The sequence below is a fragment of the Podarcis melisellensis genome, assembly GCF_964234715.1.
Source record: "Podarcis melisellensis genome assembly, chromosome: 13".
Taxonomy (NCBI): Eukaryota; Metazoa; Chordata; class Lepidosauria; order Squamata; family Lacertidae; genus Podarcis; species Podarcis melisellensis.
Window position 1 is genome coordinate 1,428,195 of NC_138545.1, and position 21,887 is coordinate 1,450,081.

The 21,887-nt window shown below is 45.9% G+C and overlaps 1 protein-coding gene and 1 long non-coding RNA gene across 7 annotated transcripts in view; one reads left to right on the plus strand and one right to left on the minus strand.

The window, feature by feature from the left end:
• Positions 1 to 13,130, plus strand: part of LOC309355770 (2-acylglycerol O-acyltransferase 3-like) — a 53,248-nt gene extending 40,118 nt beyond the window's left edge. For 2 of the 6 annotated variants that reach the window (XM_081886890.1, XM_081886893.1), the window contains exons 3-8: positions 1,178 to 1,285; positions 3,006 to 3,076; positions 3,236 to 3,440; positions 4,043 to 4,214; positions 12,094 to 12,296; positions 12,835 to 13,130. In XM_081886890.1, the coding sequence (XP_081743016.1) occupies positions 1,178 to 1,285; positions 3,006 to 3,076; positions 3,236 to 3,440; positions 4,043 to 4,214; positions 12,094 to 12,296; positions 12,835 to 12,989 (914 nt within the window). In that variant the 3' untranslated portion in view covers positions 12,990 to 13,130. The remainder of the gene's footprint in view (positions 1 to 1,177; positions 1,286 to 3,005; positions 3,077 to 3,235; positions 3,441 to 4,042; positions 4,215 to 12,093; positions 12,297 to 12,834) is intronic. The other 4 variants (XM_081886892.1, XM_081886887.1, XM_081886889.1 and 1 more) reach the window with 3 other exon arrangements.
• On the minus strand, positions 6,988 to 8,322 carry LOC309355941. The gene is made up of 2 exons (XR_014162652.1): positions 7,622 to 8,322; positions 6,988 to 7,085 (listed from the first exon to the last, which is right to left on the minus strand). It is a non-coding gene; the product is annotated as an uncharacterized lncRNA (long non-coding RNA).
• Positions 13,131 to 21,887: the final 8,757 nt, after the last annotated feature.

Sequence of the window (21,887 nt, forward strand, 5' to 3'; positions counted from 1 at the left end):
GCAGCTTGGCCCTTGGGAGGTCCTCTGGCAGGCCAGGCCCCTGTAATAAAAGGAAATCTGCCCTTATTCCCTTATGGGGGACACAAGAGCCCTTAGAGAGTCCTTTGCAGGTTCTCCATCGGGAGGAGAAAAGAACAGAGGCCAAGCAGAGAATATTGAGAAGCAAAGCAGCTAGTCTGATCTTTATTGAACTGTTGCAACAAGGTGCTCCCCTCACACACAGGAAAGGAGGAGGGCCCCGAACCAAGGTGTGCCCGTCTTTATATAGACATTTTAAATTGGCCGCCCTGGAGTCCAAGACCACCCCCAGAAACTTCATACCTACATCACAGAAGGGGTGTAGCTCAAGACCACCCCCCAGATACATCATGCCCACATCGCAGAAAGGGCGGTCTACAGCAGAAATCTGAGTGCGTTGTTTACCTCCTGTCTGGCAGGATACCTGTTAACTCTCACTTGATTGGATACCCTGGGGAGCCTGGCCAGTCTTTCGTAATGATAAATACTTAGTTCCTGAGCCAGGCCACAGGCTCACCCTATTCACACACAGACATACCCTTAACACAGGATTTGTGAAGGAAAAGAGAATGGGGAGGCTTTTCCATTTTCCGTTGAACTTGCAGAGAAATCATTTGGTCAGTTTGGGGGTCAAAATGGTTTCAGGGCTGTTTTCCTGTGCTGCTTCAGACATGTGGTTTATATATTTATGTACGTGTTTGCTTGGTACATTTATGAACATGTATTATATATATAAAACACCTTAAATTTTTTATTTCACCCCCCTCCCCCAAAAGCCAAACCCCCTCTTCTTTCCAAAGCAGATTTGGGCCAGGTGAGTCTGGACGGGAGTCAGCACCGCAGGGGGTTGGGCTAGATGACCCTGGGGTGCCCCTTCCAACCTAAAATGTTCTTCTGGGTTTGGGGGGGGCTTCAGATCACATTCTCGCGGGTCCCGTGAAATTGGGGTTGGGGTCCCAGGCAGGGCTCTGAATCCCAGCGCTGCTTGTGGGTAGTGTTGGGCGATATATTGATATATCATCCACAACCAGTTTTATGTCCACATTGTGATATTGGTTTCATATTTATTTATTTGGTTTTTCAAATCAGAATTTGGCAATCACATATGCAGCATACAACATAAAAACAAGATTCCACAGAATCTCCTCCCCCCCCCCAGGTGCCTTCTTCTCCGTTCTCCTGGTCTACCTGCCCTTCACCTCCTTCTGGCCTATCAGCGTTCTGTATTTCGCCTGGTGGGTCTACGACTGGTATACGCCACAGAGAGGTGAGTTCGATTCTCCCCAACCAGGGCCGGATTGGGGTTTGATGAGGCCCTAAGCTACTGGAGGTGATGGGGCCCTTTATATGTCCAGCTCTCCTTTGTCCACAACAAATTGTTGCTGTTTTTTGTGTTGAATATATGCTATAACGTAATTGATGGACCTCATAGGTATCTCAAGCCATGCAACCGGTCCATGCAGATCGTAAGGTAAAGGTCAAGGGACCCCTGATCCTTAGGTCCAGTCGTGGCCGACTCTGGGGTTGCGGCGCTCATCTCGCTTTATTGTCCGAGGGAGCCGGCATACAGCTTCTGGGTCATGTGCCCAGCAGAACTAAGCCACTTCTGGCGAACCAGAGAAGCGCACAGAAATGCCGTTTACCTTCCCGCCAGAGTGGTACCTATTTATCTACTTGCCCTTTGACGTGCTTTCGAACTGCTAGGTGGGCAGGAGCAGGTACTGAGCAACGGGAGCTTACCCCGTCGCAGGGATTCGAACCACTGACCTTCTGATCGGCAAGTCCTAGGCTCTGTGGTTTAACCCCCAGCGCCACCCGCGTCCCAGATGCAGATCGTAGGTACCCTATATATAGAAATGAGCAAACCAGGGAAAATTAAGGGAACAGGCTAGCAGGCGGGGCCCATGACTTACATCACAGGAGCCTAAACAACACAAAACACTGTTCCTGTAGGTAGGTTTTATTTTATTTGTTTTTTATCTTATATTTCGGAAATGTAGATCCAGGTTTTCTTCCTTTAAATTTTTGTGGGGCCCTAAACTATAGAATGTTTAGCTTATAGGTAAATCCGGCACTGCCCCCAACCCCACCCGGAGGTCAGGTAAAAGGTGCCTCTCCTTGTCTGAGAAGGGTGCTGAGCCCCACACCCAGACCCACACAGCTGGAGCTGCTGCCTCGCCCTGCCCCTCCTCCTCCAGCTCACCCCCTTCCCCTGGGGCAGCGTGCGACCATCCCAAACCTGTTTTCCTCACTGCTATTGACTGTTGTCTATTTTCCAAAACAGCTTCCAATAAATGACACAACGGCAGAAGGCATTTCATTTCTCTCTCTCTCTCTCTCTCTCTGTATGGAGGGCAGAAAAATCAGCTGCATTTATTTATGTATTTATCATTATTTATTAAATATTGCTATAAAAACACACACAAAATCCTGTAATTGACAGGAATCAAAAGACCCCCCCAAAAATAATAATAACATGGAATCAGAGTTGGAAGGGACCCCAAGGAGCATCTTGCTCCTCATTATTGATTGATTGATTGATTGATTGATTGATTGATTATAATTTTATTTATACCCTGCCCATCTGGCTGGGCTGCCCCAGCCACTCTGGGCGGTTTCCAACACACACACACACACACACACACACACACACACACACACACACACACACTAATAATAAAACATCAAGTATTAATAGTAACAATCAGATCCTACATAAAAAGTCACAATAACTTTGAAATAACTTACACCAAGTAAAGCAATATGCAATAATCCATTGGAATTCAATAATAAACACTAAAATTAAGCATCAGTGAGTCATAACTAATTATATGAATTTTTAAGCAGAGGTCGGGTGGTCACCTGCAAGGGATTCCTCAGTTGTGATTCCTGCAATGCAGGGGGTTGGTCTGGATGACCCCTGGGGGTCTCCTTCCAACCCCACAGTTCTCTGACTCCGTCCCCTGCCTGAACCCTTCCCTTCGCAGGTGGGCGCCGCAGTGACTGGGTGAGGCGCTGGAGAGTCTGGGAGCTCCACCGGGATTATTTCCCCATCAAGGTATGAGAAGGGGGCTGGCAGGGTCTCTGGAACCCCCGGAGACCAGATCACGGAGAAGGAGGAGGTGGCGGCCCTCAAAGGCTGCTGGCCATGGAATCTGGGCACTGACATTCGGGTGGGGGTCCAAATGCCAAAGGCTTCGCCCCTCTTGCCTTGCAGCTGGTGAAGACGGCCGAGCTGCCCCCAACGCGGAACTACATCCTGGGCTCCCACCCCCATGGGATCGGCTGCGCGGGGGCCTTTTCCGCCTTCGGCACCGAGGCCACGGGCTTTTCCCGCACCTTCCCTGGCCTCCGCCCCAGCCTGGCTGCCCTTGCAGGGCTGTTCCACATACCCGTCTTCCGGGACTACCTGATGAGCTTTGGTGAGGCCAACAGAGAGAGGAATGGTTGCGGGGGGGAGTGGGGTGGCCCCTCACCTAAGGACCATCTTCAAGAACCCTGCCTGGCCCATCCAATGGAGGAACCACCCCACTCTCAGGAATGCCCTTCTAGCGCCCCTGGGAATAGAATTCCCCAGCAAGAATGTCTGTTTTTCCTGCCATTCTTTGCTCCTGTGCAAATGAAAAGGGGCGTTTGGTTGCGCAAATAATACACAGAACCGACCTGCGCCTCCATGGACAGCTGTGAGTCCAGAATGGCTCCCAGGTTGCGCACCTGGTCCTTCGGGGCCACAGTTGTCCCATTCAGGACCAGGGAGTCCCCCACACCCGCCCGTCTCCCGTCCCCCGAAACAGTATTTCTGTCTTGTCAGGATTCAACCTCAATCGGTTAGCCACCATCTCTCCTCCAACCACTTCCAGACACGCTGATCCTTTGCCAGTGACCCTTTTGTCCTTGAATAGACTCGCAGAATTTCAGAGTTGGAGGAGAATCGCGAGGGTCCTCTAGTCCAACCCTCTGCAAAGCAGGGAACCCTTGGAGATGTTTCACACCCACAAGCACCTTTGCTTTCTCCCACTTCCAGGGATTGTCCCAGTCAACAAAAGGTCCCTGGACTTCCTGCTGAGTGGCCCCCCCGGGCACGCGGTGGTCATTGTGGTGGGGGGCACGTCCGAGATGCTGGACACCGCCCCCGGAGAGCAGTGCGTCCTCCTACACGGGAGGAAGGGCTTCGTGCGCCTGGCATTGCAACACGGGTAGGGGCACCAAGGGGGCAAGCGGGGGTCTGGGGGGCGTGTTGGGTGCAGGTCAGCAATATCTTGGGCCTCGTGAGCATGGCTGTGCTTCCCAGTGGATTTTGCCCCAATGAGCAATTGCGAGGACTGAAGATCCCTGCCCTTCCTTGCTGTGTAATTTTTTATTACATTTTCCCTCCATTTTCAGCTTTACTAAGCCTGTCTGGACACTCTGACATACATTTTGGAAATGTATGTCTAAATGTTTAGTTCTGGACTTGAACTGTCCAGACTCTGCCAACGTCAAACAGGGTTGATCGTCTTACCAAACGGTGATGGGCAAGCAACACTCCCCACAGATCTCTTGGACCAAACACTTGTAGAGCTGCAGTTCCCTACAAAGCTCTGACAACACGCTGAATTCAGCTTCTGTAGAGGAAAGCGCAATGAGACTTTGCTTTCGGGACTTCCACCCAACTAGAGGTTCTCCAAACTTCACTACCAACCGAGACCCTGATTTCCTGTCCCCAAGATTTGCCCAATCACTGTCAGTTCAGCATGTGAGCTGTGTGTCACCCTCAGCTGACAGTTTGAGGCAGAAATCTTTGGCATCCTGCAGATACCACAGCACTCTCTTGATGCCATTCCAGGCAGTCACACTGGCTTTGTAGCTTCCCTGCTGAGCAGATTTGTAGCAAATGCTATGTCTGGTCTGCTCCATTGGGAAACTCCCTAGAGCTGACTGAAAGATCTCAGCGTTCTTGAACTCAGAACGTTCCCCGAGCTGTCTTTGACGTAGCTCATTTCCATGAGTGTTCTGACCCCTGCACACTCAGCCATCTTGAACTTCTCAAGCAACTGCTCAATCTTGCGTTTCTGACTGAGAAAGAAACTTTCGTGCTCGGTTCTATCTACCTGGACGCCTAGGTACACCTTTACCGGCCCTAGGTTCTTGAGTTTAAAATGCTTTTCAAGTTCTTTGGCAAAACCTTGCACCTGTTTACCAGTCTTAGCCACATGTATGGTGTCATCAAGAAACACCAACACTAGCTCCTCTGTCTCTCCTGAACCCTTCAGGTTGTTGTTGTTGTTTAGTCGTTTAGTCGTGTCCGACTCTTTGTGACCCCCTGGACCAGAGCACGCCAGGCACTCCTGTCTTCCACTGCCTCCCGCAGTTTGGTCAAACTCATGCTGGTAGCTTCCAGAACACTGTCCCACCATCTCGTCCTCGGTCGTCCCCTTCTCCTTGTGCCCTCCATCTTTCCCAACATCAGGGTCTTTTCCAGGGAGTCTTCTCTTCTCCTGAGGTGGCCAAGGTCTTGGAGCCTCAGCTTCAGGATCTGTTCTTCCAGTGAGCACTCAGGGCTGATTTCCTTCAGAATGGAGATGTTTGATCTGCTTGCAGTCCATGGGACTCTCAAGAGTCTCCTCCAGCACCATACTTCAAAAGCATCAATTCTTTGGCCATCAGCCTTCTTTATGGTCCAGCTCTCACTTCCATACATCACTACTGGGAAAATAATAGCTTTAACAATACGGACCTTTGTTGGCAAGGTGATGTCTCTGCTTCTTAAGATGCTGTCTAGGTTTGTTATTGCTTTTCTCCCAATACCCCTTCAGGTACAGGCAGCTATCTGCAAGACTCTTCCGGAAACTCATACTTTCCAAAGTTTCATTCAGACACAAATTCCAGTTTCTGGCCGATTGCTTGAGGCCATAGATGAATTTGTGTAACTTCTGCACTACATCTGGCTTATTGCCCTCAAACCCTGGAGGAGGTAGCATGTACAGATCCTCCTTCAGATCCGAGTTCAAATAAGCAACATCCACATCAAAATGATGTACCTGGCAACCCCTCTGGGCAGCAACTGCTAGTAGCAAGCACAGAGTTTCACTCCTAGAAGTTGGAGCATACACTTCAGTGTAATGCAGCCCTTTTCTCTTAATGAAACCTCTAGCTACTAGCCTAGCTTTGTACTGTGGTGCTCCTGTCGCTATGGGTTTAATTCTGTAAACCCAATGACAGCGCATGGCATGGCCTGTTTACCTGCTGGCAGCGTTGTGGTGGAGAACACACCTTGAGACTTCATTGAGTTCAACTCGTTCTCCATTGCCTCATGCCATTTCCTGGCTTCTGCCTGAGGCAACTGTTACACTTCCTCAAAACTTTCTGGTTCACATTGAGCCAAACCAACCCACACGCTAGTGACTGAGAACCTTTTGGGCGGCTTCCCTTTCATAGTGTGTGTAGAACACCTTGGCACTACGTCAGATGCCCCCTCTCACCCTGAGGTACTGGGACCAGCATGTGTGTCCTTGTCCTCAGCAGACTCCCCCTCTGACTTACTGCATCTTCTGAACTTAGCTGGACTGGTAGGAACTGGAGATGGCCATTCCTCTCCTGCTCCTGGTCAGAGACCTGATCCTCAGCAGGTTCAGTTACTAACTCTCCCTCTTCAGCAGAGTCAAGCAAACTCTGAGAGAATGTCAGGATTCCCATGGATGCCTGTCCACCCACTTTGCTCACAAAACTCAGCACTCCTGCTGACGAGAACCTGTGACTGGTTGCCCTCTGGATAAGCGAATCTCCACCCCTTTGTCCCTGGCTCATTCCCACAAAAGATCATTTTCTGGGACCTGGGGCCACCCTTCCTGCATTAGCTTTTGGCACAAGAACCAAAGCCTCACACCCAAACACACGAAAGAAATGTACCTTTGGTGTCTTACTATGCAAGAGAAAATAGGGTGCGCCCCCCCCCTTACAACAGAGTTGTAGGAACAATTCAGAGTGAAAGCTTCTGCCCAGAAGCGTTGTGGTAAGCCTGAGTCAAAAAGCATCGCTTCCACCGCTTCCTGGAGCGTTCTGTTCCGCCTTTCTGCCACCCCGTTTTCCTGTGGTGGGTGCAGAACCATCAACCTGTGACGTATCCCTTTCTGGCGAAAGTAATTCTGCAACGCAGTGAACGCCCCACTGTGGTCTGATTGGAAACTGGAAACCCTCAGTGAGAATTGGAGTTCCACTGCAGTGACCCACTCCCTCAGCATGGTGGCAGCTTCACCCTTGTCCTTCAGAGGTATCACCCAGCTGTTTCTGGAGTAATCATCTGTCAAGGTTAAAACCTATTTAGCCGCACCCAGACTTGCAAAAAGGCATAAGGCCAAAATATCTGCATGAATCAACTCAAAAGGTTTCTTGGTTACCCTGTCAGACCTAGGGTAACTGCACGTTTTTACCTTTGCCTTCTTGCATGCTCTGCAATCCAGGAACTTAGCACATGACTTCATTTTGCACCCCTCAGTGCACCCTGGTATTTTTCTCACATATCCCCAATTGCAGTGGGACATCCTCCTGTGCCACAAATAATGACACATATAGTGAGTGGGAACATTTGCACACTGTGCCTGTTCTGACCCAGTATTACCCTTACCTGCTTGAGATGTTTCCAGAATAGCCTGACATTCAACACTGAATGTTGTTCAGTGTTCCAGTCCCGCCCCTGGAAATAGAGCATGCATTATTCTCAAAGCAAACCTTAAACCCATCTCTAACTAAAGAAGACACAGACATTAGACAGCATTTCATCCCTGGGACCACAAATGCTTCCAGTTCAGCCTGCAAAAAAGGAACAAAAGCAGAGCCAACAGTTGTCAGCTGTCTCTTGGAACCATCGGCAAGCGTGACTGTTTTTCCTTTTGAAACAGCTCTGCAGTTCTGCATTTGGCCACCAGATGGCAGCAGATGATGTCTGGCTCCGCTGTCAATTACCCAGTGCTGTACGTTGCTCTGGTCGCTGTCCTTCACTGTTGCTATGGAAACTGCCAAATGACATGACGTTGCATCTCTCTCAGTTCCCCTGGGACCTTTCCTTGCGTTCCCATGCCGGGCCGTTCCCCTAATCTGGTTGCCTGGGGCAATGGCCTTGGAGGCATTCTGTGCAGCTTCCTTGGGACTGTTTACGCAGTTAGGTTTCTGAGCCCAACGATAACGTGTTGTAGCAAAAGCCTTTACGGTGTCCTCTTTCACTGCCCCCCCCCCCACTCTTGGAAGCAGGACTGCCTGGGCCAGCGCGTGCCCCTCTCTCTGCTGATGTTCCTCCTCATCGGATAGGCGACCCGAGACAAACTGCAATGTTAGCATGGCTTCTAGAGTTTGGCACAAATTGTCATAACTCTTGTCTAGTAAGCTCAGAATCTTCTGGAAAATTCAAATCTTCTGGAAAATTCACGTTTAACTGTCTCAGTCAGTATAACACAGCCACCATTTTTGTCACATGTTCTCTGATGCTGTCCCCCAAACGTAGCCTCAGCTCAAACAAACTTTTGTTTTGTTTTTTAAAATATTTATTGAGATTTTACAAAAAACAAAAGTTTACAGAATGAAATAAAAAAAGCATGTAAGAAAGAAAAAATAAGAAAAAGAAAAATGCAAAAATTAAGAAATAAAGATTACAAGATAAAAAGAAAAATTAAAAATTAAAAAGAAATCCATTTTTAAGCATCTTTGAACTCATTTGCTTGTTTCGTTGACCTCCTCACACCTCCCCTTTTTGTATTCCCATTTACATAATCAAATCAGCAAATCCTTGCCCTCTTTCATTTATCTTAACTCTAAATCTTAACATATTATTATATATTTTCATATGTTATCAATCCATTTTTGCGTATTCTTGTTAACTTTGTTGCTAATGCCACTTATTTTCAATCCAACATCATTTTAACATTCATTAATATAACTTTACTTTTCCTCCTTTCACCAATTAACAGTCAGTTATTCCCAAATCCTTTATATTATTCCTGCTAAAATCATATAATATTATTCCAACATCCTTCTAACAGATATTAATTTTACAATATTTCTGCAGATAGCCTTTAAATTTATTCCAATCTTCTTCCACCAGCTCTTCTCCCAGGTCTCGTATTCTGCCAGTCATTTCCGCTAATTCCATATAGTCCATCACCTTCATCTGCCACTCTTCCAGGGTGGGTAAATCTTGTGTCTTCCAATACTTCGCGATAAGTATTCTTGCTGCTGTTGTTGCATACATAAAGAAAGTTCTATCCTTCTTTGACACCAATTGGCCGACTATGCCCAGGAGAAAGGCCTCTGGTTTCTTCAGAAAGGTATATTTAAATACCTTTTTCATTTCATTATAGATCATTTCCCAGAAAGCCTTAATCTTTGGGCACATCCACCAAAGGTGAAAAAATGTACCTTCATTTTCTTTACATTTCCAACATTTATTGTCGGGCAGATAATATATTTTTGCAAGCTTGACTGGTGTCATGTACCACATGTATATTATTTTCATAATATTCTCTCTTAGGGCATTGCATGCCGTAAATTTCATACCGGTGGTCCACAACTGTTCCCAGTCGGCAAACATAATGTTATATCCAAAATCTTGTGCCCATTTAATCATAGCTGATTTAACCGTTTCATCCTGCGTATTCCATTTTAACAGCAAGTTATACATTCTTGAAAGTATCTTAGTTTTGGGATCTAACAATTCTGTTTCCAATTTTGATTTTTCCACCTGGAAGCCAATTTTTTTGTCCAAATTATAGGCCTCTCTTATTTGATAATAGTGAAGCCAGTCTCACACTTTGTCTTTTAATTTCTCAAAACTCTGCAATTTCAATTTGTCTCCTTCTTGTTCCAAAATTTCCCAATATTTCGGCCATTTGGCCTCCATATTGAGCTTTTTCTGAGCCTTTGCCTCCATTGGTGACAACCACCTTGGAGTTTTATTTTCAAGTAGGTCTTTATATCTTATCCAGACATTAAACAATGCTTTCCTGACAATATGGTTTTTAAATGCTTTATGTGCTTTAACCTTGTCGTACCACAAATATGCATGCCACCCAAATACATTATTGAAACCTTCTAAGTCCAAAATGTCTGTTTTCTCAAGGAGCAGCCAATCCTTCAGCCAGCAGAATGCTGCTGACTCATAATAAAGTTTTAGGTCTGGCAGGGCAAATCCGGCTCTTTCCTTTGCGTCAGTTAATATTTTAAATTTTATTCTGGGCTTCTTGCCCTGCCAGACAAATCTAGAAATGTCTCTCTGCCACTTCTTGAAACAGTCCATTTTGTCCAGAATTTGCAGTGATTGAAACAAAAATAACATTCTTGGCAATACATTCATCTTTATAGCTGCAATTCGACCCAACAAGGAAAGCTTCAAATTTGACCATATTTCTAAGTCTTTTTTCACATCTGTCCAACATTTCTCATAGTTATCTTTAAATAGATCTAAGTTCTTAGCAGTCATATTAACCCCCAGTGTAATGGTTATAAGGGGTTACTTGTGCGTAAGTTGCCGTTACTTTTGGCTAGAGTGCCTGGCTAACCATGCCTTGGCTGACAGCCCTCACTCCGTGGCCGTTCAGTCGCTTGCAGAATCCGTCAGTGGGCATTTCTTGAACCTCTTCCAGCATAAGAGCTGTTTGATGCCAAGTTTCCTCCTACTCTCCCTGCGCGGAGAGGCATGCCCGTGCTCTCTCCACTTGTCTCGGGTGAAGAGTCTTGGAGACCTCTCTCCGAATCCTCCATCTCCCTTCTCTACTGGTGTTACGCTGAATTCCTTCCCCCCTGCTGGTCCCCTCTCCTGCATCGCTTTGGAGCCTTGCCTCCACCTCTCGCTCTGATGTCAGTTCCCTGACACCCAGATATTTCACTTTCTTAACTAATGTTAAGCCTGTCTCCTTCTGAAACCTCTCTTTCTCAATCGGTGTTAAATTTTTCTCAAGAACTTTAGTTTTTGACTTGTTCAACTTAAATCCAGCCACATGACCAAATTCTTGAATCAGTTTTAATACTCTTTTCGTACTAGATTCTGGCTCCTGTAACGTCAAAACTAAGTCATCTACAAAGGCTTTCAATTTGTATTGTTTGGCTCCGACCTGTATACCTTTAATCAAACGGTCCCTTCTAATCATGTTCAGCAAAACCTCCAGGACCGAAATAAAAAGCAATGGGGAAATTGGGCAGCCTTGTCGTGTCCCTTTCTCTATCTCAAATTCCTCTGTCACCACATTATTAACTATCAATTTAGCCTTTTGTTCTGAATAGATTGCACTTATACCATTTTCAAACCCTTGACCAACTCCCATCCCCTGAAGATTTTTCTTCATAAAATTCCAAGAAATGTTGTCAAAGGCTTTCTCCGCATCCACGAAAATTAGAACTGCTTTAGTATTGATGTTCACTTGCAACTTCTCCAAAATGTTAATTTTATTCCTTGTATTATCAGACAAGTGTCTACCTGGGAGAAAGCCAGCTTGGTCTTTATGTATCTCATCCACTAATACTTTTTTTAATCTGTTAGCCAAAATATCAGCAAATATTTTGTAATCCACGTTGAGCAGGGATATGGGGCGGTACTTCTTAAGTTGTGTCTTTTCAGACTCATTTTTCGGTATAAGCTTCCACGACTCTGGCGCTTTTTTCCCCTCCAAAATTTCATTACAGACCTCCTTGTTTTATAAACAAACTTTTGGGGACACGGATCTTGGCTCCTGCTGTGGTTCTGTGATGGACCCTCTCAAGAGCCTGCCAAATCACCTGGGCGGCTGACTCCATAACCTGTGAGTTATGAGCCATAACTTTTTCTGTTGAATGTCTGTTTAGACTGTGAACAGCTGAAGTGCTTTGGCATCCAGCACTCTTCCGATACGCCGCTCTGCTCCTCCTGGCTTCAGCAGAGCATAACAGATAGCAAGTGTGTGTGTAGGAATCAGAGGCATGCAGAGAAACCCTCATACACAGCTCGTTCTAATCTAAGAAGCGATTTATTGTACAGCACCAAAATAAATCAACGACCCGGGAGAGTGCAGCGACATTCTGTCTCTCCCTCTCTCAAAACAGAAAGTAAATTCTTCCTCCTCTTCCTCCTCGCAGGGCTGACCTGGTGCCCGTTTACACCTTTGGGGAGAATGACATTTACCGACAGATCCGGTTCCCCGAGGGCAGCTTCGTTCGCCGCCTCCAGCTCGGTTTCAAGCAGCTGATCGGCTTCGCCCCTTGTCTCTTCAGCGGGAGGGGCCTCTTCTCCAGCAGCTCCTGGGGGATCCAGCCCATGGCTGCCCCCCTCACGGTGGTGGGTAAGGACCCACAAGGCTCCTCGTTCCTTCCTTAGCCTTCGCCCTGCACCCCAAAATCCCCCCCAACTCACCAACCTGCTTGCAAAGAGACATAAACTCTTCAGCATCGTACAAAACAGCAAGTTCTGGTGCATCTCCATTTCGCCCTCTCTTCGAACTGAATCGGAGACCTGTGGAGTTGAATGGGACCCCCAAGGGTCATCTAGCCCAACCCCTCTGCAATGCAGAAATCAAACGAGCCGCCTCGTTTTCTGGAGCTTGCTATGGAGGGAGCTGCGATTGCGTGTGTGCGTGCACACACACACCGACTTCCTTCTCCCCTTCCTTGGAGGTTTCTAAGCAGAGGTTGGTTGGCCATTAATCAAGGGGTTGGGCTAAATGACCCTTGGGGTCCCATCCATTCCTGCACTTAAGCCACCCCTGAAACCCAAGGCCAGGGTGCAAAGCTGCCAGGGTGGGGAGGCCCTGGCTGCCATGGGGTGGGGGCGAGGGGCAGAGCAGACCCCCCAACCACCCATGCTTCTTCTCCTTCCTGCAGTGGGGAAGCCTATCCCGGTCCCGCTCCGCCCGCGCCCCACTGAGGATGAGGTGAACAGCTTCCACGCTCTCTACGTCGAGGCCCTGAAGGAGCTCTTTGACGCCCATAAAGAATCCTGCGGCCTTCCGGCCTCCCAGCAGCTCCTCGTCACCTAGAGGGACCCAGACTTGACCCGAAGCAGCATCAGGGGACACAGGGTTGTGATGGGGGGAGACACGCGGGAGACTTTGTTCCTCCCATCCCTGTCTGTACACACCATTTCCAATAAAAGGCGCCATGCCTGATGTCTGATCTTGGGTCCTTGGTGTCCGAACCCCCCTTTTTGTGCTCGCCTGCGGAGCCCAACGCTGGTTGTCTCATTCACACGTGCATTATTAAGACGAGGTCTGCAGGGCCCGGCAGCCAGAGAAGCAGGCCGTGGCCCTGTTAGAATACCTGCTCCATGACTGCCGTCATGGGATTGTTGTCTTTTACACGACGGTGTATGTTTGTTGTTGTTGTTTTTTTAAAGATATTTATTACGATTTTCAAACAATACAACAAACCTCACACTCAAAGCCAAAATTAAAAAAGGACTAAAATAAAGGGGGGGAAACACCATCACAATCAGTCAATCAAGCAAAAACAGAAAAATGCAACACGAAACATAAAAAATGGGAAAAATAGAGCTAAAAAAAATTCATATATATCCAGTTTCTTACCCATTATTTTCATATCCTTCTTTCCTGACTTCCTCACATCTCCTTTTTCTGTGTTCCCTTTTTACACAATCATATTCAGCAATGCCTAACCTTTTTTTAGATCTTATTCTGTATTGTACCTTTCATCTATTATGTCTCCAATTTTTCCCCTTATAACCTCTTACTTAAGTTTGACATAATGATATTCTAACTTTTCAACCTTATTTCTCATAAAACATTTTTACATATTCCCTTCAACTATGTCACTAATGCCATATTGTCCTTATATCCTGCATCACTTTAACATTCAAATATTTTGCAATGTTTTTGTAGATAGTCCTTAAATTTCTTCCAATCCTCTTCCGTTTGCTCTTCTCCCAAGTCTCGGATTCTGCCAGTCATTTCTGCCAATTCCATGTAGTCTATCAGTTGCATCTGCCATTCTTCCAGAGTGGGCAAATCTTGTGTCTTCCAGTACTTTGCGATGAGTATTCTTGCTGCTGTTGTTGCGTACATAAAGAAAGTTCTATCCTTCTTTGGCACCAATTGGCCGACCATGCCCAGGAGAAAGGCCTCTGGTTTCTTCAGAAAGGTATATTTAAATACCTTTTTCAGTTCATTATAGATCATTTCCCAGAAAGCCTTGACCTTTGGGCACGTCCACCACAGGTGAAAGAATGTTCCCTCAGTTTCCTTACATTTCCAACCTTTATTATCAGGCAAATGATATATTTTTGCAAGCTTGACTGGTGTCATGTACCACCTATATATCATTTTCATAATATTTTCTTTTAAGGCATTACATGCCGTGAATTTTACACCAGTGGTCCATAACCATTCCCAGTCAGCGAACATAATATTATGACCAATGTCTTGTGCCCACTTAATCATAGCTGATTTGACCATTTCATCCTGAGTATTCCACCTTAACAGCAAGTTGTACATTCTTGAAAGTACCTTAGTTTTAGGTTCTAACAATTCTGTTTCTAATTTCGATTTTTCCACCTGGAAACCTATTTTTTTATTCATATTAAAAACCTCTCTAATTTGATAATAATGTAACCAGTCTCGCACTTTATCTTTTAGTTTCTCAAAACTCTGCAATCTCCATGTGTCTCCGTTTTGTTCTAATATCTCCCAATATTTCGGCCATTTGGCTTCCATATTGAGTCTTTTCAGAGCCTTAGCTTCCATAGGTGACAACCACATTGGGGTCTTGTTTTCTAATAAATCTTTGTATCTTGTCCAGGCATTAAATACTGCTTTCCTGACAATATGGTTCTTAAATGCTTTATGAGCTCTAACCTTGTCGTACCACAAATATGCATGCCACCCAAACGCATTGTTAAACCCTTCCAAATCTAAAATGTCAGTGTTCTCAAGAAGTAGCCAGTCTTTCATCCAGCAGAATGCTGCTGATTCATAATATAGCTTCATGTCTGGCAGGGCAAACCCCCCTCTTTCTTTAGCATCAGTCAATATTTTAAATTTTATTCTGGGCTTTTTGCCCTGCCAGACAAACTTAGAAATGTCTCTCTGCCACCTCTTGAAACAGTCCATCCTGTCCACAATCTGCAAAGTTTGAAACAAAAACAACATTTTTGGCAATACATTCATCTTTATAGCAGCAATTCGACCCAGCAAGGAGAGCTTCAATTTTGACCAGATTTCTAAATCTTTTTTAACCTCTGACCAACATTTTTCATAATTATCTTTACATAAATTCAAATTTTTGGCTGTCATATTTATCCCTAGGTATTTCACTTTCTTCACCACATTTAAATCTGTCTCCTTCTGAAACCTTTCTTTTTCCATTATTGTCAAATTTTTCTCCAAAACCTTAGTTTTTTGCTTATTTAATTTAAATCCTGCCACTTGACCAAATTCCTGAATCAGTTCTAAAACTCTTTTCATACTAGATTCTGGCTCCTGTAGTGTCAAAACCAGGTCATCTGCAAAAGCCTTAAGTTTATATTGTTTAGCTCCGACCTGAATTCCTTTAATCAACTGGTCCCTCCTAATCATGTTCAAGAGCACCTCCAGGACCGAGATAAATAGCAATGGAGAGATAGGGCAACCCTGTCGTGTTCCCTTTTCAATTTTAAACTCTTCTGACACCACATTGTTACCTATCAATTTTGCCTTTTGTTCTGAGTAGATTGCTTCTATGCTATTTTCAAATCCCCGTCCCACTCCCATTCCCTTAAGATTTTTCTTCATAAAATTCCAAGAAATATTATCAAAGGCCTTCTCCGCATCAATAAAAATTAAAACTGCTTTTGTATTAGTGTTCATTTGCAATAACTCCAAAATGTCGATAATGTTCCTTGTGTTGTCAGACAAATGTCTGCCTGGAAGAAAGCCTGCCTGATCTTTATGTATCACTTCATTTAACACTCTTTTTAATCTATTAGCTAAGATATCTGCAAAAATTTTGTAATCCACATTTAAGAGGGATATGGGACGGTAGTTCTTAAGTTGTGTCTTTTTGACTTCAGATTTTGGTATAAGTGTGATGAAAGCTTCTTTCCACGACTCCGGTGCCTTCTTCCCCTCCATAATCTCGTTGCACACCTCCTTTAATGGTTGAATTAAATAGTCTTTCAAAGTCTTATAATACTTGGAGGTTAACCCATCCGGCCCTGGAGACTTGCCCAATTGCATGTTCTGGATGGCACCTTCAATCTCCTGTTCCGTTATCTTATATTTCAATATTGTCTTGTTTTCTTGAAAGGTTGTAGTAACTGTTTAATGATGTGATAAAGTGTCTTAGATAAGGGGGGAGAGAGAAACCTGCAGATATGTTACCAAGGTTGTAAGCAGAAAACAACTTTTGGAATGTGTGTGCAAATTGCAGTTATGTTAAAGATTCTTGAATGGTCGGATGAAATGGGGGAGGATGAGGAGATTTCACCCCTCCCATACCCAAGAATCTCCTGATCATCTCCTGAGGTCTCTGCTGACTCTACAGAGAGGAGGAGCAATGTACTGCTCTCTACTTAATTAGTCAAGTGAGTGAGTCTCTGTGTGTGAGAGAGAGAGTCAGTCAGTTTGTCGGAGAGTGAGTGCAAGAGATAGTATTTAGAGATAAGATTGCTGCTAAGAGCAGCTGCAGGCACTCAGAGTAGCATTGATGTATGCTCAGAATATTCAGCTCTGTATATAGTTTGTATTATAGCTGTAGTTATAGAATAAAAGAATATACTTTACAGAGCTGCTCTCCGAGTGGTTTATACTCTGCAAGGCTCTGCAAAACGCTGCTGCGCAACGACTGCATTATTGAGACAGTGAATCCGGTGCTCTCAGCTCCAAGCTGTGAGTCCACAGCACTGTGACCAGTTCCTGTGGGAAAGGAGGTCTCCGGCAGTGCTACCCAGCTCGCCTAGCCCAGTCGGGGCTGTAGTGCATGAGTCCAGTTGGTACACTGGCTCAAGGGCGATGCTGACATCGGTTATGGGCCCAGTCGTTTGACCAGTCGTTGTTCCAGTCATCCCAGTCATCCCAGTCGCCAGAGGTGTCTGTTGCTGATCGCTGGACGGCGGAACGGAGGCTGCATGCTGGACTGATTTGTGGTGCCTAGAAGCAGAGCTGTGTTGGAGCAGAGTGCTCAAGCTGCCGCTGTTGCTGTTGCTGCTGCTTGAGGTATGTTGCTGACTGCCAAAGAAAGAAGATAGCATCCCTGTTTGCCTGTTAATTGCGCTCTGAGTGGGAAAGAGAGTGGCTGAAGAAGCCCAAGGCTTTATCTGTGTTTGCACGAGGGAAGTGTCTTGCTCTAAGTAATAGCAGACATGGCCTGTGCACATTCTGGCCAGATGGCTATGTCCTTTCCCCTCCTCACGCCTGAAAACTACGCAGTTTGGCAAGTTAAGATGAAAGCGCTTTTACAGAGGGAAAAGCTATTTCACACCATAGAAGATGACCCTCCAGATAAAGATGATGATGATTGGGCTGAGTGGCATGCTGCAGATATGAAAGCCCGAGGGACAATTGTTTTGAGTGTTTCAGACCACTTGCTGGTGAACTTAGAGGGTCAAGAGACTGCACAAGCTGTTTGGCATAAGTTGAGAGATATGCATCTGAGACAAAATGCTGGTTCCAGTGTGATTTTCTTCAAGAAGCTGTGCAGGTTGCAGTTGCAGAAAGGTGGTGATTTGCCTAGCCATCTATCTCAGTTAAAGCGTCTCAGACAGGACCTTGTTCAGCGAGACCTGGCTATTTCAGAGGCCGTGTTTGCAATGCTGATGATAAATAGCCTAGATGAGTCTTATGATGGAGTAGCTGCCCAGATTTCTACACTGCCTTCTGACCGGCTAACAGAAGATTATGTGTCTAGCGTGCTCCTGAATGAGTGGGATCGCAGACAGGCTGTTAGAGAAAGCCGGGACAGTGGTGCTGTTAAAAATGTGCCTGAAAATGTGCCTGAGTCTTCAGCAGGGGAAAGTGAAAGTGAAACTGCTGCTGTTAAAGCACTAAAGTTGAAGCGGTGCTTTTCATGTGGAGCACAAGGCCATTTGAGTTTTCAGTGCTGCAAGAAATCTTCAAAGAAGAAGGGAAACTTCAGAGGCAGAGGGGGAGGAGGACGAAATCCCCAAGCACCTGCTACTTCAAAGGTTTTGCTCTCTCGCTGCTGCAATCAACGTGGGCGGAGTTTCTTCGTGATCGACTCTGGCTGTACCAACCACGTAGCCAAAGATAATGATCTCTTTGTTCAGCTTGAGAAGCAAGAGAAAGAAATTCATCAAGCAGATGGGACAGTTCTCACGAGTGAGGCTAAGGGAACTGTGTTCTTAAAGAGCCTGAATGCAACAATTAAGAATGTCCTGTATGCGCCTCATATTCAGGACAATTTGTTGAGCGTTTCCCAGCTTGATCATCAGGGTTTTAAGGTGGTGTTTGCTAAATCTCGCTGTGAAATTCGTCGAGATGGCAAGCTCATTCTATATGCAAAATGTGTAAATGGTCTGTATCAATTGCCTTTTGTTTCAGGTACAGGAACTGCAGAAGCAACTGAGAAAGAGTGTTGCAATTTGTCTGTTGATAAGAATGAGAAGATGCATGACCAATGTATTCATTATTACCACCGTGTTTATGGTCATTTGAATTTCCAGGCTGTGGCAAAAATGCCTGATATGGTTCAGGGTATGAAGCTGAAAGAATGTCCCTACCACATGAAATGTGTTTCTTGTGCTGAGAGTAAGGCAAGGCAAGCTCCCAAAGGTACAGAGTCTGGGAGAGAGGCCAAGAAACCATACGAAGTCATTCATGCAGACTTAGTGGGGCCTCTAGCGCTCTCTAGAGGCAATTCAAGGTTTTTCATGGTTTTGATAGACTCCTACTCTAAATATGCATGGGTCTATGTGCTGCAGAAAAAGTCTGAAGCCTTTACTAAGTTTCGTCAGTTTTGTAAATGGCTCAGGAATGTACATAATGAGAATGTACATTGTCTTTTCACTGACAGGGGTGGAGAGTTTTGTTCAGAAGAGTTTGAGGCTTTTCTTTCTGAACAGGGCATTGAGCATAGGACCGCCACGCCCAGATCGCCCTGGCAGAATGGTTTATGTGAGAGATTGAACCAGACCCTGCAGCAAGGAATCAGAACACTGTTACATGATTCGGGGCTGCCCAATCCTTTTTGGGCAGAAGCTCTTTCATTTTTCTGTTACGTGTATAACAGGAGGTACCAGTCTAGTGTAAATTGCACCCCATATGAGATGCTTCATGGAAGGAAGCCATGTGTGAAGCACTTTAAAATTTTTGGTTCGGAAGTTTGGGTGCACACCTCACAGGGTGACAAACTGAGTAAGCGTGGAGAACATGGTATTTTCCTAGGATATGAGAAAGGGTCTTATCGTGTCCTGATCACAGACACGAAAACCATAAGGCTGACCAGGAGCATTGACAACAATCCACAATGGGACAAAGTTGGCGTTTTTCAGTGCCATCCCATTTGTGATGATGGTGCAAAAGGGGCGAAGAAAGTTAAAAGGGAGGCAAGTTCTGATGTGATTGATAATTCTGATGCCAATGTAGATCCAGATGATGGCACAGATTATCAGAGCCCAAAAGCCTCAGATGAGTCTGACGCTGATTCAGACTTAGCAGCTTCATATACTTTAGCTCCCCATTCTCCCGAAGAGGAGGAAGCACCAGAACAAGAGGATCAAAGAGTTTTGCGCAGATCCAAGAGAACAACCAAGGGGATACCACCGAAAAGGTTTTCTGAAGAGTTTGCAAAGGCTGCGGTCACATGCAACTCTGGTGGGGTTTTTAAACCTAGCATGAAGTATGCTGAGAGTAGTGGCACAAAACGCTGCATTTATTTCCTTACCTGACATTTGAAGGATCAGGATTGAAGGAGAAAGCATGTGTTTAAAATGGTTTGTTCAAATCTGCCTAATTAGAAATGTCAATTTGTATTTGAAAGGAAGAAATGTGTGCGAAGATTTTTCCAGAAGCTGCTTATTCATTTGTGTATTCACAATGTGTATTTTGTGTATACTACAGGTTGAGGTTTATGTTTTAACTCTTTCCTAATAGACACAGAAAGATTGTAGTAACTGTTTAATGATGTGATAAAGTGTCTTAGATAAGGGGGGAGAGAGATACCTGCAGATATGTTACCAAGGTTGTAAGCAGAAAACAACTTTTGGAATGTGTGTGCAAATTGCAGTTATGTTAAAGATTCTTGAATGGTCGGATGAAATGGGGGAGGATGAGGAGATTTCACCCCTCCCATACCCAAGAATCTCCTGATCATCTCCTGAGGTCTCTGCTGACTCTACAGAGAGGAGGAGCAATGTACTGCTCTCTACTTAATTAGTCAAGTGAGTGAGACTCTGTGTGTGAGAGAGAGAGTCAGTCAGTTTGTCGGAGAGTGAGTGCAAGAGATAGTATTTAGAGATAAGATTGCTGCTAAGAGCAGCTGCAGGCACTCAGAGTAGCATTGATGTATGCTCAGAATATTCAGCTCTGTATATAGTTTGTATTATAGCTGTAGTTATAGAATAAAAGAAGATACTTTACAGAGCTGCTCTCCGAGTGGTTTATACTCTGCAAGGCTCTGCAAAACGCTGCTGCGCAACGACTGCATTATTGAGACAGTGAATCCGGTGCTCTCAGCTCCAAGCTGTGAGTCCACAGCACTGTGACCAGTTCCTGTGGGAAAGGAGGTCTCTGGCAGTGCTACCCAGCTCGCCTAGCCCAGTCGGGGCTGTAGTGCATGAGTCCAGTTGGTACACTGGCTCAAGGGCGATGCTGACAATGTCTGCTTATGCTAATCTTGTACCAAGGACTTGTCTGGACATCTTTGCCAAGGCTAACCCCTCCCCTTTGGTGACATGTCAGTGGTGCTGTACGAACTGTATTCTGGGATATGGTGGGAAAGTTTTTAAAGTCTTTGTCACCCCATCCTCGGGGTTCAAAATTTGATCTTTGAACCTACTGCGCAATAAACTTTGGTCTACAGCTATTTGCTCCGGTTGGTTGGACTCCTTCCTTTATTCCGCAGGGACCCGCGGGCTCTGCCCGACCAGCTGGGGGACTGAGCAGCCTCGCACCCAGATTTTTCCTTAACAGGGGCCCTGCTCTTTGGCCAGGAAAAAGAGGGAGGGTAAGCTGGGCTTACTGCCAACCTAGCAGTTCGAAAGCACGTCAAAGTGCAAGTAGATAAATAGGTACCACTCTGGTGGGAAGGTAAATGGCGTTTCTGTGCGCTGCTCTGGTTCACCAGAAGCGGCTTAGTCCTGCTGGCCACATGACCCGGAAGCTGTACGTCGGCTCCCTCGGCCAGTAAAGCGAGATGAGCGCCGCAACCCCAGAATCGGCCACAACTGGACCTAAGGATCAGGGGTCCCTTTACCTTTAAGCTGGGCTTGGGGATCAGTTTTCCCAAGGGGCTCGAGGACCCTTTTCTGACTGCCGGAGCAACTCAGGACATGCCTGGGTTGGGTGGAGGCAGGGCAGGGGGTGCCAGGAGTCTCAGGCCAAAGGGGGATGGGAGAGAGTGCCTGCGGTTCACCATTCCCCTTTGCCCACCCATCGTGTGCACTCTGTGCATGCCCCAAAGCAACCCCCAGCTTGCACCCTGCTGAAGAATAGCTTTGATTCCTATTGGAATGGAAATCTGGGCATTGCTGGTTGCAGTGGACAAGTTATCCCCCGAGGTCCTCGTGCAGGTCAGAGAAATAAATGTCAGCAAAAAGCAGCTGTTCAGCCCCATCGTCCTTTCCTGGTTGCCAAGGTGACTTGAAATCTGGGTACCCCTGGTTGCAGTGCACCCCGCGAGGTCCTTTCCCCAGTCAGGATAAATCAAGAGACCGCAGCCAGGTATAGGAAAGCGAGTAGCAGCTATTAAGCCTTGTCTTTATTCTTGCG